The sequence below is a fragment of the Drosophila serrata genome, unplaced genomic scaffold (assembly GCF_035046125.1).
Source record: "Drosophila serrata isolate PLE 108 unplaced genomic scaffold, ASM3504612v1 contig_240, whole genome shotgun sequence".
NCBI lineage: Eukaryota > Metazoa > Arthropoda > Insecta > Diptera > Drosophilidae > Drosophila > Drosophila serrata.
This window is the reverse complement of record NW_028257138.1, coordinates 5,963,690-5,977,049: the sequence shown is the minus strand read 5'-3', so window position 1 is coordinate 5,977,049 and position 13,360 is coordinate 5,963,690. Positions and strand designations below refer to the sequence as shown.

The 13,360-nt window shown below is 33.3% G+C and overlaps 2 protein-coding genes across 10 annotated transcripts; both read right to left on the bottom strand.

The window, feature by feature from the left end:
* Positions 1-104: 104 nt before the first annotated feature.
* Positions 105-4,246, bottom strand: Hand (heart- and neural crest derivatives-expressed protein). Its single transcript, XM_020951652.2, has 4 exons — positions 4,043-4,246; positions 3,601-3,797; positions 3,289-3,447; positions 105-294 (listed from the first exon to the last, which is right to left on the bottom strand). The coding sequence occupies exons 1-4, from the start codon at positions 4,137-4,139 to the stop codon at positions 214-216; spliced, it is 534 nt and encodes a 177-aa protein (XP_020807311.1). The 5' UTR covers positions 4,140-4,246; the 3' UTR covers positions 105-213.
* A 4,755-nt stretch (positions 4,247-9,001) lies between these two features.
* On the bottom strand, positions 9,002-13,360 carry CYLD (ubiquitin carboxyl-terminal hydrolase CYLD). Of its 9 annotated transcripts, none has more exons than XM_020951649.2 (11): positions 13,235-13,360; positions 12,384-12,560; positions 12,122-12,327; positions 11,100-11,331; positions 10,859-11,037; positions 10,643-10,797; positions 10,076-10,294; positions 9,782-10,016; positions 9,581-9,722; positions 9,325-9,521; positions 9,002-9,256 (listed from the first exon to the last, which is right to left on the bottom strand). In XM_020951649.2, the coding sequence occupies exons 2-11, from the start codon at positions 12,542-12,544 to the stop codon at positions 9,063-9,065; spliced, it is 1,920 nt and encodes a 639-aa protein (XP_020807308.2). In that variant the 5' UTR covers positions 12,545-12,560; positions 13,235-13,360; the 3' UTR covers positions 9,002-9,062. The 9 variants fall into 9 exon arrangements, with proteins under 9 accessions (XP_020807308.2, XP_020807307.2, XP_086686963.1 ...); XM_020951648.2 differs by having other exon boundaries at positions 13,178-13,350; XM_086830837.1 differs by having other exon boundaries at positions 12,830-13,299.

Sequence of the window (13,360 nt, the reverse complement as noted above, 5' to 3'; positions counted from 1 at the left end):
AAAAAGAACTGATTGCTCGCATTTTTAAGTTAAGAATTAGAAATTGAGAAAAAAGCAATTCTTCTTAATTCCCACCAACTAACAGATGCAATAATCAAAATGAATGTTGACAGTATCTGCGTATTTATTTAAGAAATATTTTATTTTAAATATGTAAATTATCAATACATAAATATTATGACAAGTAAATTTTAATTTAATAAGAATGGATTATTAATTATGTTCTGGAATAAGTTCCGACGCCCAAACATCTTGTGGCCATCCCGTACGGCCCTTAGCAGATATGGGCACATTCTGAAAAATAACAATAATTGTGTTTTAATAAATTCGATTTTAAATATAATTTAATTTCTCTTGTAGTAAGAATAAATATACCTTTTTATTTTTTTTATTAAGTTATGATATGCTTTTATACCTAAGTTCTAAGTTTGATTTGTTTTGTTTTGTCATACTCATTTTTTGATAAGAACTATTAAAAAATAAAGATTATGAATCAACACTGAAATATTTCCAAGCTACAATTTTGGTTAGTTTAAAATCATCCACATTTTGAAGAAAAGTTTGATAAAAGAAACCTACTAGGAAATTTGTAGTAACACCTTTATCTAGAATAATACAAATTAAATTAAAGAATTATCTAAAACGCGTTTTTAAACGAGAGTGTAAAATATATTTTAAATATATCTTTGCAAATATTTCCAAATCTTTCAGAATGTTTTGGCAAAAAAATTCAAAGAATTGTTTTTAGAATAACACTTGTATATAGTAAATATTCGGGTGTATATACACCTGCAACAGAAACACATATCGAAATTATACGCATGAACTCTATTTATGTAGATCATAGTTTTCTTTCTTGTTTACAACTTTGTACCCACAAATAGACAATTAAGAAGTAAACAAAAGATGTTAACACGTGCACGGAAACACTATAGAAACACTTCATTATTTTATTTAGAAATTGTAGTTCAGGCTTTAATTGTTGTGAGGAAATTTCTGTATATCCTAAATGCTATGCCAGAATATGAAAAAAAGAAACGAGTATTTTAAAGAAAAAATTAATATTATATTGATGCAATGTTTTTCCTCATTTCCCCCCTCCGTTTTCCCATTTTCTCGCTGTTTCCCAGAGAACTATGCAATTCCAAAGCACTTGATTAATCCAAACCCTTAATGGATTATATACATGTATATTTTTGATACAACACTTTGGCGGTCGCACTTGTCTTGTGGGTATCTCTATTGCCAGATTGCCCTATTAGGTTAATGATCAACCCACCCCAACCCGTGTTGGTGGATGGATAAGCATGGATTCTCAATTACGGCTGCATGTGCCTGCGGTTTATCACTTCCTATAATTGCACAATAAAGTGAAACTTGGAGGCGGTCACCCGAATCTCTTATTTTGTAGCCACCCTGCACTTCAATTAAGAAAGAAACAAAAGCATGTTTTTCTGGCAGTTTTCAAAGGGGAAATGGATTTGATGCATATAAAGTACATTTATAAAGTCAAGTGCTTTTATTTATTATAGGAAAAAAAAATAGCAAAGAGATACAATCTACTTCAAGTTCAGAAAACCAATTTGGGGCTAAAAAAATGTTTTCTTAAAGTTTAATATCTTTTCTAAATCACACAAATATTTAGTTCTCATTGAAGACTAATATATTGGAATTAGGACAAAACAAGAAATAATAGATACGTACATATATTTATACATATATACGAAATAAAATACGCCCCCAGTTGTACAATACAAAAGTTGCATCTGTTTTTTCTCTCTTCTTTCATAACAAGTCTGAAAAATATATATAATAAAAGAGAATAAGCAATAGAGCATTTTTGGTTTTGGACACATAAAAGTGGTTAATAGGAGAATTAAGTAAGAAAGCATAGTAAGTTAAATGTTTGTATTATTCCTTAAATTTAAACCGGAAAACTATTTATTATAACTGCCAGAGAAACGGTTGTTAAATGTAGAGGCTTAGTAAATATCTTTTAACAGTATGTTATTATGAGGAGTATGTAACTATGATCAGTAATTAACTTTGAACATTAAGTATCTATGACCAGTAAGTAACTCAGAACAGTAAGTATCTATGACCAGCAAGTATCAATGAACATTAAGTAACTCTGAACATTAAGTAACTACGATCAGTAAGTATCTATGACTAGTAAGTATGTATGATCAGTTACTAACTTTTAACACTAATAAACAATGACTTGCAACTTTTGTAACACAACACATTTCTGAGACGTGGTCGGCAGCATTCACTTCGTTCCGGGGATGTCTGAACCAGTTGGGAATCATATGATATGATGATTAACTTTGAACAGTAAGTATCTAAGACTAGTAAGTAACTCTGAACATTAAGTATCTATGACCAGTAAGTAACTCTGAACAGTAAGAATCTATGATCAGTAAGTATCAATGAACATTAAGTAACTCTGTTCACTAGATAACTCTGAACATTAAGTAACAACGATCAGTAAATATCTATGACTAGTAAGTATGTATGATCAGTTACTAACTTTGAAGACTGATAAACAATGACTTGCAACTTTTGTAACACCACATTTCTGAGATTTGGCCGGCCGAAGTTACTTTGTTCCGGGGATGTTAAAACAAGGTGGGAATCATATACATATGCATGTGCGAGTTTTGTTTTGGAACAAATTTAAGAGCAAACTATTTGAATGAAACTATAGAGTTATTCTTCTATATAATTTTACTAGAATATAAGTCGGAGCATGGCGAATCGGTGGATTATATATATATATAGATAAAATTCTGTTGAAAACAAGAAAAGTTATAATCTTATTCTTTAAATGTTCCGATCGTTCCTATGAAAGCTATATATATATATATATATATATATATATAGGAACGATCGGAACATTTAAAGAATAAGATTATAACTTTTCTTGTTTTCAACAGAATTTTATCTATATCTATATATATATATATATATATATATAATTTATGTTTAATTAATTTCTATTGATCGAATTTCAATCTGTAAGGATATACAAACTTCGGCGTGCCGAAGTTAGCTTGTTTTATTGTTTTATTTTATATTTACAAAAACCACTAATAATGCGTAAGAAAGTTGTACTTTCAGTAAAATACTTTAAATAAATTTAGATTATATTAAATAAAAGTCGTGTAACAATGGCTGTCCAAAACCTAAAAAATTATTTGAACTTAATCAGAGTTTTCCTGTGTTTTATGGAAATTAAAAAAGAGTAAACATACTTATTAGAAATATAATTTTGTAACTTTAGCTTACTTGAATTTCGTTCTTCAGACATTGCTGCTTCTTTTCGCTACAAATCTTTCGGTTCATTGGCTTTAGCTCTGCTCGAAATCCGCCTTTCGGATCCTGATCCCCATCGAGGACATTAACCAAGTAATTTATGTATAATATGGCCAATTTTAATGTTTTTATCTATTGAAAATCGCAAATATATACATTTTAAAATACTTTAAGAAGTTGTTTTTTGTGTGAGGATTGGGGTTTTGCTCGTAATTTTTGTTAATAAAATTTTCATTAGAGTATCAATTTTGCTCCTCTCTCTTTAGACTCCAAACTTAAATTTACCTTTGATAGTTTTGTATCTGTCGGAACATTAGGAATTTTTTCTCGCAAATAGGAAAAGGCATTGTTTATACTTTGTGTTCTTCTCCTCTCCTTTTTGTTAGCTGTGTTTCTTTTCTTAATAGTTCGAGTAGTCGAAGGTGGAGCATAGCCCACATGATTCTGGTTATAAATCTGTTGCTGAACTTGACTTTCAGTGTCTGAAATAGATATAATCAAATATTTTATTTCAGCCTTTTCTTAAATCGATTTACAAATAATAATATAACTATGTTTAGAACAAGTTTTTGGTTTTGCAAGAAGATATTCTCGATTCAATGGCAATGGATGAGCAATAACCTCCACTACATACAAAGGGAAATATTTATCATTTTAAGAAAATAAAGTTTTTGAATAATGTTGTTTAATTGATATCACTGTCAGGTCACATAAAAAATATAATTACGGTTTAAGTCGAATATGGTGGATGTATTATAAACTGAGCTATAATATTGAATGTTCGTTGAATACTCGCGTCCCACAAACATTGCTTTTTTCGACATTTTAAACTATATTACGTTAGATAGCTCGATTAGAGTAAGGCATTATTGCTAATATCAACCGAAAATATAACTTGTTGTTGCTGCGCGTCTGGGAAGTAACTGAAACTGAAAAGATATTCAAAATAAACTGCGGACTATCCCATCGATGTTCTGCGGAAAAGCCTCCCCTAAAATTAACCAATCGCAGAGCTGATATTAGCTCTCTCCACCAATAACGGAGGAGCACTTTCAGAGCACTGTGTGTATGTATATAAGTATATTATTATCCGATGGATATATAAAAAATATGTATGGGACCCGACCTGCACGGTTGACTGCGCTGTATGTCTATATCTTCAGTTCAGTCTGTCTCTAGCTTTCCTGTAAAATAGTGTCTTAATTCGAAGTCAACTTAAACTTTATTTACCGATGTGAACTAGAATGTAGCAATAACACAAAGAGAATGATATCAATATTTGAAGCGAATGTCGACATTTCAATGTTGTGATATATCTGCGAGAAATCAATATACTGTTTTGATAACATGAACGAATAAAGAGACAAATAAATTCAATGTTTTCGAATATTTTTCGATAATATCGATATTTTACGTTTAAATGTTCTACTATAAAACATTTAGCATATCAAAATGTACTATATTTTCTACATAATGTTCAACGCCTCGGTGTGCAGTGTATAATAAAATGCTGTTTAAGGATGATGCTTGGCTAGGCACTAAAAGCTTAACGTCGGAGTTTCAATATTAAAAGTTATATTTCGTAGTCTGGATTTTGTTCCTTTATTCTTCTTAAGAAATTCCACGGACCTTGCTAGATTTTTAAAGCCAAGGTTTATATACCCATTCAGTTTGTAGTTAAATTATAAGATCTTATCGAAAATCTATCATTACTTAAAATATTCGAATTCATTAAATCGATATTAATCCATAGTTTTTTTTTAACAATTTGTTTGACAATTCAAGTTTTAAAAAACTCATAGCTAAGTCAACAAATCATTTAATTTTCTTTCTGCCTGAGACTAGGCGGTTTATGTTGATCAAGATATGATTTATAAAGTCGGAAACGACTCCGTCACTGAAATTATAATACCCTGCAAAGGGGAATAGAATAAATTGGCGCCAAATTCAGAAATGTACGTAAGGGTAACCCTCAGTATTTTCTATATAATTTATAATTAGGTTAGGCCGTTAGCTTTGAGTACACGTTTGTAGATGATATTCTTAATACAGATAGCTGTTTTACTTAAAATTATAATTAAGGAATGGGGTCCATGACAAAGGAAATTGGATAGTAATAGTCATAGTATAATATCATAGTCCTAATCATTGTAATGGTTTAGACTTACCGCAGTATTGCAAACGTGGTTATGCTTCTTCGTCATTGCAGAATTTCTTCCAGTATGGGGCCGCAATATTGGTTCTTGTGGTTATCCAGATGAATTGCATTAGTCAGGTGATATATGTATTTGATGTCGAAGGCGAATCAGTATTATTACTGCCATAATTACTTCTGGCACTATCACTACTGCCACTTTCACAATAGATGTAAACAGAGGGAAGGCCACGTAAGTACTGAGGGCAGCGCAACTGCTGTGCCTGTATTTATAGTCCCCGAGTAAAGAGAATAGAGAAAGTAAGAGCGAGAGCGAAGAGAGCAGAGACCTAGAGAAAATGTGAAATCTCTAGGGATAGACATAGGAGTCAGGGAGAGAAAGAGAGAGACAGGGAGGGAGGGAGTTAGGTAGAGGTAGAGGCAGGCAGCTTTTCACTCCCATTACAATATTATATTAGTTGTTCTTAAGCTAACTTTGGCAAGCCGATTTTTGTATAACCTTGCAAATTGCAATTCGATTATTAATAATTAACACACTATAAATTATATCGTTCAATATTGATGAAATTAAAATCGAAATGTAGAATGCTACAAGATGGATATATCTAAAATTTAAACAAGAGAGGAAGCTATATATATATTTACACTTTTACATTTTGCATATTCCGCTATTTTGAATTATCGTTTATATGGCAGCTATATGATATAGTAGTCCGATTTTCATAAAATTGTACACAAAATTCTAGATTATTATATAATGGATATACATACATATATCAAATTTGATGAAAATCTGATGAAAACCAGAAAAGTTATAATCTTATTCTTTAAATGTTCCGATCGTTCCTATGAAAGCTATATATACATATATATATATATATATATAATCCACCGATTAGCCATGCTCCGACTTATATTCTAGTAAAATTATATAGAAGAATAACTCTATAGTTTCATTCAAATAGTTTGCTCTTAAATTTGTTCCAAAACAAAACTCGCACATGCATATGTATATGATTCCCACCTTGTTTTAACATCCCCGGAACGAAGTAACTTCGGCCGGCCAAATCTCAGAAATGTGGTGTTACAAAAGTTGCAAGTCATTGTTTATCAGTGTTCAAAGTTAGTAACTGATCATACATACTTACTAGTCATAGATACTTACTGATCGTTGTTACTTAATGTTCAGAGTTATCTAGTGATCAGAGTTACTTACTGGTCATAGATACTTAATGTTCAGAGTTACTTACTGGTCATAGATACTTACTGTTCAAAGTTAATCATCATATCATATGATTCCCAACTGGTTCAAACATCCCCGGAACGAAGTGACTGCTGCTGTCCACGTCTCAGAAATGTGTTGTGTTACAAAAGTTGCAAGTCATTGTTTGTTAGAGTTCAAAGTTAGTAACTGATCATACATACTTACTATTCAGAGTTACTTGCTGCTCATAGATACTCACTGATCATAGTTAATAACTTCTCATAGTTCTTACTGGTCATAGCTAAATACTGGTCATAGTTAATAACTGCTCATAATTACTTAATGTTCATAGTTACTCACTGACCAAAGATACTTACTGGTCATAGATACTTACTGTTCATAGTTAATCATCATATCATATGATTCCCAACTGGTTCAGACATCCCCGGAACGAAGTGAATGCTGCCGACCACGTCTCAGAAATGTGTTGTTACAAAAGTTGCAAGTCATTGTTTATTAGTGTTAAAAGTTAGTAACTGATCATCCATACTTACTAGTCATGAATACTTACTATTCGTAGTTATTTAATGTTCAGAGTTATCTAGTGATCAGAGTTACTTAATGTTCATTGATACTTACTGATCATAGATTCTTACTGTTCAGAGTTACTTACTAGACATAGATTCTTACTGCTCAGAGTTACTTACTGGTCATAGATACTTAATGTTCAGAGTTACTTACTAGTCATAGATATTTATTATTTAAAGTTAATCATCATATCATATGATTCCCAACTGGTTCAAACATCCCCGGAACGAAGTGACTTCTGCCGGCTAAGTCTCAGGAACGTGTTGTGTTACAAAAGTTGCAAGTCATTGTTTATTAGTGTTCAAAGTTAGTAACTGATCATACATACTAACTAGTCATGAATACTTACTATTCGTAGTTACTTAATGTTCAGAGTTATCTAGTGATCAGAGTTACTTAATGTTCATTGATACATACTGATCATAGATTCTTACTGTTCAGAGTTACTTACTGGTCATAGATACTTAATGTTCAGAGTTACTTACTGGTCATAGATACTTACTGTTCATAGTTAATCATCATATCATATGATTCCCAACTGGTTCAGACATCCCCGGAACGAAGTGAATGCTGCCGGCCACGTCTCAGAAATGTGTTGTTACAAAAGTTGCAAGTCATTGTTTATTAGTGTTAAAAGTTAGTAACTGATCATCCATACTTACTAGTCATGAATACTTACTATTCGTAGTTACTTAATGTTCAGAGTTATCTAGTGATCAGAGTTACTTAATGTTCATTGATACTTACTGATCATAGATTCTTACTGTTCAGAGTTACTTACTGGTCATAGATACTTAATGTTCAGAGTTAGTTACTGGTCATAGATACATACTGTTCAAAGTTAATCATCATATCATATGATTCCCAACTGCTTCAAACATCCCCGGAACGAAGTGACTGCTGCTGTCCACGTCTCAGAAATGTGTTGTGTTACAAAAGTTGCAAGTCATTGTTTGTTAGAGTTCAAAGTTAGTAACTGATCATACATACTTACTATTCAGAGTTACTTGCTGCTCATAGATACTCACTGATCATAGTTAATAACTTCTCATAGTTCTTACTGGTCATAGTTAATAACTGCTCATAATTACTTAATGTTCATAGTTACTCACTGACCAAAGATACTTACTGGTCATAGATACTTACTGTTCATAGTTAATCATCATATCATATGATTCCCAACTGGTTCAGACATCCCCGGAACGAAGTGAATGCTGCCGACCACGTCTCAGAAATGTGTTGTGTTACAAAAGTTGCAAGTCATTGTTTATTAGTGTTCAAAGTTAGTAACTGATCATACATACTAACTAGTCATGAATACTTACTATTCGTAGTAACTTAATGTTCAGAGTTATCTAGTTATCAGAGTTACTTAATGTTCATTGATACTTACTGATCATAGATTCTTACTGTTCAGAGTTACTTACTGGTCATAGATTCTTACTGTTCAGAGTTACTTACTGGTCATAGATACTTACTGTTCAAAGTTAATCATCATATCATATGATTTCCAACTGGTTCAAACATCCCCGGAACGAAGTGACTTCTGCCGGCCAAGTCTCAGAAATGTGTTGTTACAAAAGTTGCAAGTCATTGGTTGTTAGTGTTCAATGTATGGAACTGATCACACATACTTAATGGTTATAAATACTTACTGTTTAGAGTTAGTTAGTGACTTCTGACTAAAATTACAATACCCAGTAAGGTTATAATTAAAGAAATATCAAATACAAAACGCATTTGTTTATCTACAAAAATTTATTACACCTCTCATGGTTAATCAAAAGATAAAAGATTGTTCTAATGGTACATCATGATATCTGTGCTTTGGTACAGACACATATAGGCATCGCAAAAAATACGCTTAGCGTGTTCAGGTAATACTTTATCGTTCGTTGAAGTTTCATTTATAGATCGCGCCCCCTCGTCCGTGAGCCACTGCGTTAATTCCGGAACACACGTAATTTCAGGTATATTGTATCCATTCTGTTCGCCTACAAAGAGTTTCGTATGAAATATAGCAAATGTATTGAACAATTTTAAATTAATTAATATTAATTACCTTTTCTATCCGCCATTGAATCGAAAAAACACCATGGAGCATCCGGACCAGAACCCGATTTCACAAAAGCCACATAATGTGATGTTTCGATGCAAACTACGGCAAATAATTCCATATATAATCGCGGGACAACCATGTGGTCAGCCATAATCCTAAAGTCCTTCGGAATGGAGATCTTCTTCGAAACGTGATTGCTCCTGTAAACGAATTATGTTTTATAAAAACTAAAATTGTGTAAATCTGTTATTTAGGTAACCTTTTTGAGTGCGAGTGAAAGGTTTTTAAGCACTTGGGACAAAAGGCGGTGCATTCAAGGCCAGAACCGGCTTGCAAGCTTCCAAAGCAATCACGACATTCAAACTCTGCCAGTTTGCCGCAAAGCGAGCACTGTCGCGGGGCTAAATATAAAGAAATAAAATTATACATATCAAAATGTAAAGGCCTCTAGGGTACTTGCAGTTTTCAATGATATCCGTCACATCCAGAACTTGCGATGGCAATATTCTTGGGTACATCTTGAAGTTTTTTCCAAAGCGAGGCATCTGAATGATAAAGCACGATGGAACTTCCTTCAATTTGATGTCGGACGAGTGAAAGCTCTGTTCGAATAGCTGCTGGACACTCGGTAGCGTTAGCTTGTCGTCCTTCTCCACAAACAATTGATAGAAATACGAATCTTGACCGGAGCTTAGCTGAAAAAGTTTATAAATTTTTAAAGGATAATGTTAAAAACAATTTTAATGCTACGCACCTTTAAAAACGGTTCAACTCTCATTATTTGTGAGAGTAAACTGTTGAGGAACTCTTCAGGATCTTTCTCCTCACAGGTAAGGCCACTAACCGAACTTAGCTGGTCCAGCAGTTCGCGAAGCTTCATCACACGATCTGAGCGCACAAAGACATTCTTTCGCAGGGGATTGACGATTTCATCACGCAAAACCTTCTGAACTTCGCTGTAATTTCGAATGTCCTAACGATAGAGGAATTTTAATTGCATTATTATACCCTTGCAGGTGTATTATAATTTTATTTAGAAGCTTAAAACTCTTTGAAGGAGTCATTTAATTTTTAAAAATTTTAAACTGAATATGCAGATTTATTAACCAAAGAGGAACTAACATGGAAAAACTTTCCGAACCAAAATCAATGCTTTTTTGGCGTAGTTATGAGTTTTGTAAATTTCGATTTGTCGAAAAAGTTGGCATATACATTTTTTGCTTAATTCGACCCTATAATCAAATTGTAAATTGCATGGGTATTTAGACTTCGGCTTTCCGAACGTAGTTTTCCTTCTTGTTTAAATTAAAGTTAAAATTACTTGAGCTCCCGGATGCCGGTACAGAATAGAATCAAAGACACTGGTGAAAGTGAACATTGAAAAGAGCGTGGCATCTAAATAGCAGGAGTTATGATGTCCTTGTATTCCCTTGAACTTGCCACAAATACTGGCTAGCTCCTCGGAGTTGTGTATTTCTAAAGAAGCCAGGAATTAGTGTTTAATTAAAAAACATTAAATGTTTCTATTATCTCTTACCTAAAGGGGGTACTGGTCCATATATAGCCGGACACTCAGCCACACCGAATTTCTTCGCCTGATTATTCGAAACTCTATTGGCTGCCATGCTGGCAGTGTCCACATCCGCAAATCTACGGTCAGCGGTGCATCTGTTAGCAGGGACAAACACGGCTCGACCTTCGTGGCATGTGAATAGGCTTGAAAATATCGCAAAATATTAAAATATTATAATACGAACAGGTTTTTAATAGAAACATACCGAACTCCGTTATGCCTGCCGTCTGAGGTCATAACGTTCTTTAAGTTGGACTCGTCCTCCACTTCAATTCCCACCAGAACGTTCTTTTGAATTCCCGGCGGAATGCCAATCCATCTTATAACACCATATAGATCTTCATTCGCTCCAGGACTCGACACTTCCACGAGGGATCCAATCGCTAGCTCAGTTCCGGGTATCTCAATCAAAGGCTGATAATCGGCTACGGTGATGCCTAGAAAATAGAAAGAGTTTATTGATAGCAGAAAAAACAAGAGTCCTATCGGTTCGAGTGTCGGGTATAAATGACTTCTAGAATTTACCGGGTTCCTCGTCTAGGGAATCCGGGGTGTAAAATTCCAAAACAGTTAAAGGTATATTATTGTGTAAGTCCGATTCGGTAAACAGTGATTTTTGGTACAGATTCATGTTCACAACTTTATAGATAATTAAAATATATATAAAAGTTTAATGCAGCTTAAGGCGAGCAACGTCTAAGCAGAAATGAAACTCCGAAAAAACAGCCAGAACACTAGCATTTTACGTGAACGTAAATAGAATATATGTATCTTTGGCCAACAATCTAAAAATAAAGCACACACTTTCGGTCTGCGACCATTTCTAAGATGTTCGTCCAAGTGAATAAGAAATTACAAAGAAACTCTTCACAAAACCGAAATTATAGATAAATAAATTATACTTTTTGCATGCAAATTTCCAAAACGGTTTTTGATATCCAAGAAATGTCCGCTCTCTGAGGAATATATATATTTTATCGAACGTAGAAGAACGTTTGACAAAGTTGCTTCTGAGGCATCCGGAAAATTTGTAAGTATAAGAGCACAGTGGAGCAGACGCCTTTAGAAATAGTGCAATTGTGGCTTCAGCATGCTGCAATTGGTTGCTTTTTTAAAATTGTTGATCTCCAAGGGAATTGGTATTCGGAAATTCTATAGACCCAGAATGAACCTGATAGACATTGGCAACCAGTCAAGGATCCTAGCACCAATACTAGCAATACGTACGCGGACTTTCCTCTGGCTCGACTTTCGGTAAAACAGGCGGGGAAGCTGGTTTAATTTCTTCGCAAATGCCAGGCTCCACCAAAGTTTTGCTTTTGTTGTTTAAAATCATAGCTGCAGCTCCAGCACGTTTTGGCCAATTTGTTCCAAGAATGTCTGCCAAATCCACATCTTCGTGATAAGCGTTGTCGTTGTTAACATCGTTGTTTCTAAAATTGAATTTAAATTATATATTTACCAAATATATTTTTCGGTTCGTTCTTACTTTAAAATTCCATTTTTTCGATTTTGAATCTTTTTCGGATAGATGTGTGCCATGTTTTCACCTTCGTTGGAGAGTTCGTAGTTGTCCAGGGAATCCCCAAACCGATTTGTAATTGTTAACTTTTTTTCCTTTTCTGTTTCATGATCGGATTTGGAATTCATTATATCTAACTGAAGGCTGAAAAATCAGTCAAATTTTGTCAGTTGATTTTGTTGTTTGTTTTTATTTTAAATGTAAATATAATTTAATTTAGATGATTCCATTTGTGCAACCTGGGAAAGACAGCAGTCAGTGCGACCGCCTAAGCCAAATAACTTTTCACGGTCACACTGAACAGCTGATAAAACATTGCAAAAATAATTTGTACATATGAAAATACATTTGTACATATGTTCACAGACAACATTTGTTTCTTCCTAGATATTTTACAATATATTTAAACTCACAGGCCTTTCAATTAATGTATATTAAAACATATATACACTATCAAAAAACAACGAAATTTCCTACATACAACGGATTACTTGTATTGCGATGCACAGCACAACATGATTATATACACAAGTTCACCGTAGCCGCAATAACAACTAATATGCCTAAATACACTTATATACTATACTGAAATAAAATAAACCTGCACTCCCTATATGTTAATAACAAACTCAACATTGTTTACAATTTTTCAATGTTTGTTTTGGTAGTCTTTGTCTGTACGCCTGTATGATTATATTGATTTAGCTGCAGTGTAACTAAATTTGATTTCTTTAATTCGTTGTTTCTTGTCATGTTATTACATTGTAGGTATCTTTCAGGACAAACGCGGACAACCATAAGAAAATAAATAAAGTTACACTTAAGTTTCCTCCACAATTTTCCTTTATGATAAAAACACTGGCACAACAGATTATAAAAATACAACATGGCCACTGTTTTACAAACGTTTCGACCCTAAATCTAAAAATGAAACATGTGAGAAT

Bases quoted from the DNA above. Each gene is read 5' to 3' on its own strand.
- CYLD (XM_086830834.1), bottom strand. From the start codon at position 13,214: ATGGTTGTCCGCGTTTGTCCTGAAAGATACCTACAATGTAATAACATG. The intron at 9,723-9,781 runs GCAAGTACCCTA...CTTTATATTTAG, and splicing joins GACGGATATCATTGAAAACT to CCCCGCGACAGTGCTCGCTT. The intron at 9,257-9,324 runs GTAATTAATATT...AACTCTTTGTAG, and splicing joins TTCAATGGCGGATAGAAAAG to GCGAACAGAATGGATACAAT.
- Hand (XM_020951652.2), bottom strand. From the start codon at position 4,139: ATGTCGAAAAAAGCAATGTTTGTGGGACGCGAGTATTCAACGAACATT. The intron at 3,798-4,042 runs GTAATTATATTT...TATCTATTTCAG, and splicing joins CACCATATTCGACTTAAACC to ACACTGAAAGTCAAGTTCAG. The intron at 295-3,288 runs GTAAGCTAAAGT...GTTATTTTTCAG, and splicing joins GTCTGAAGAACGAAATTCAA to AATGTGCCCATATCTGCTAA.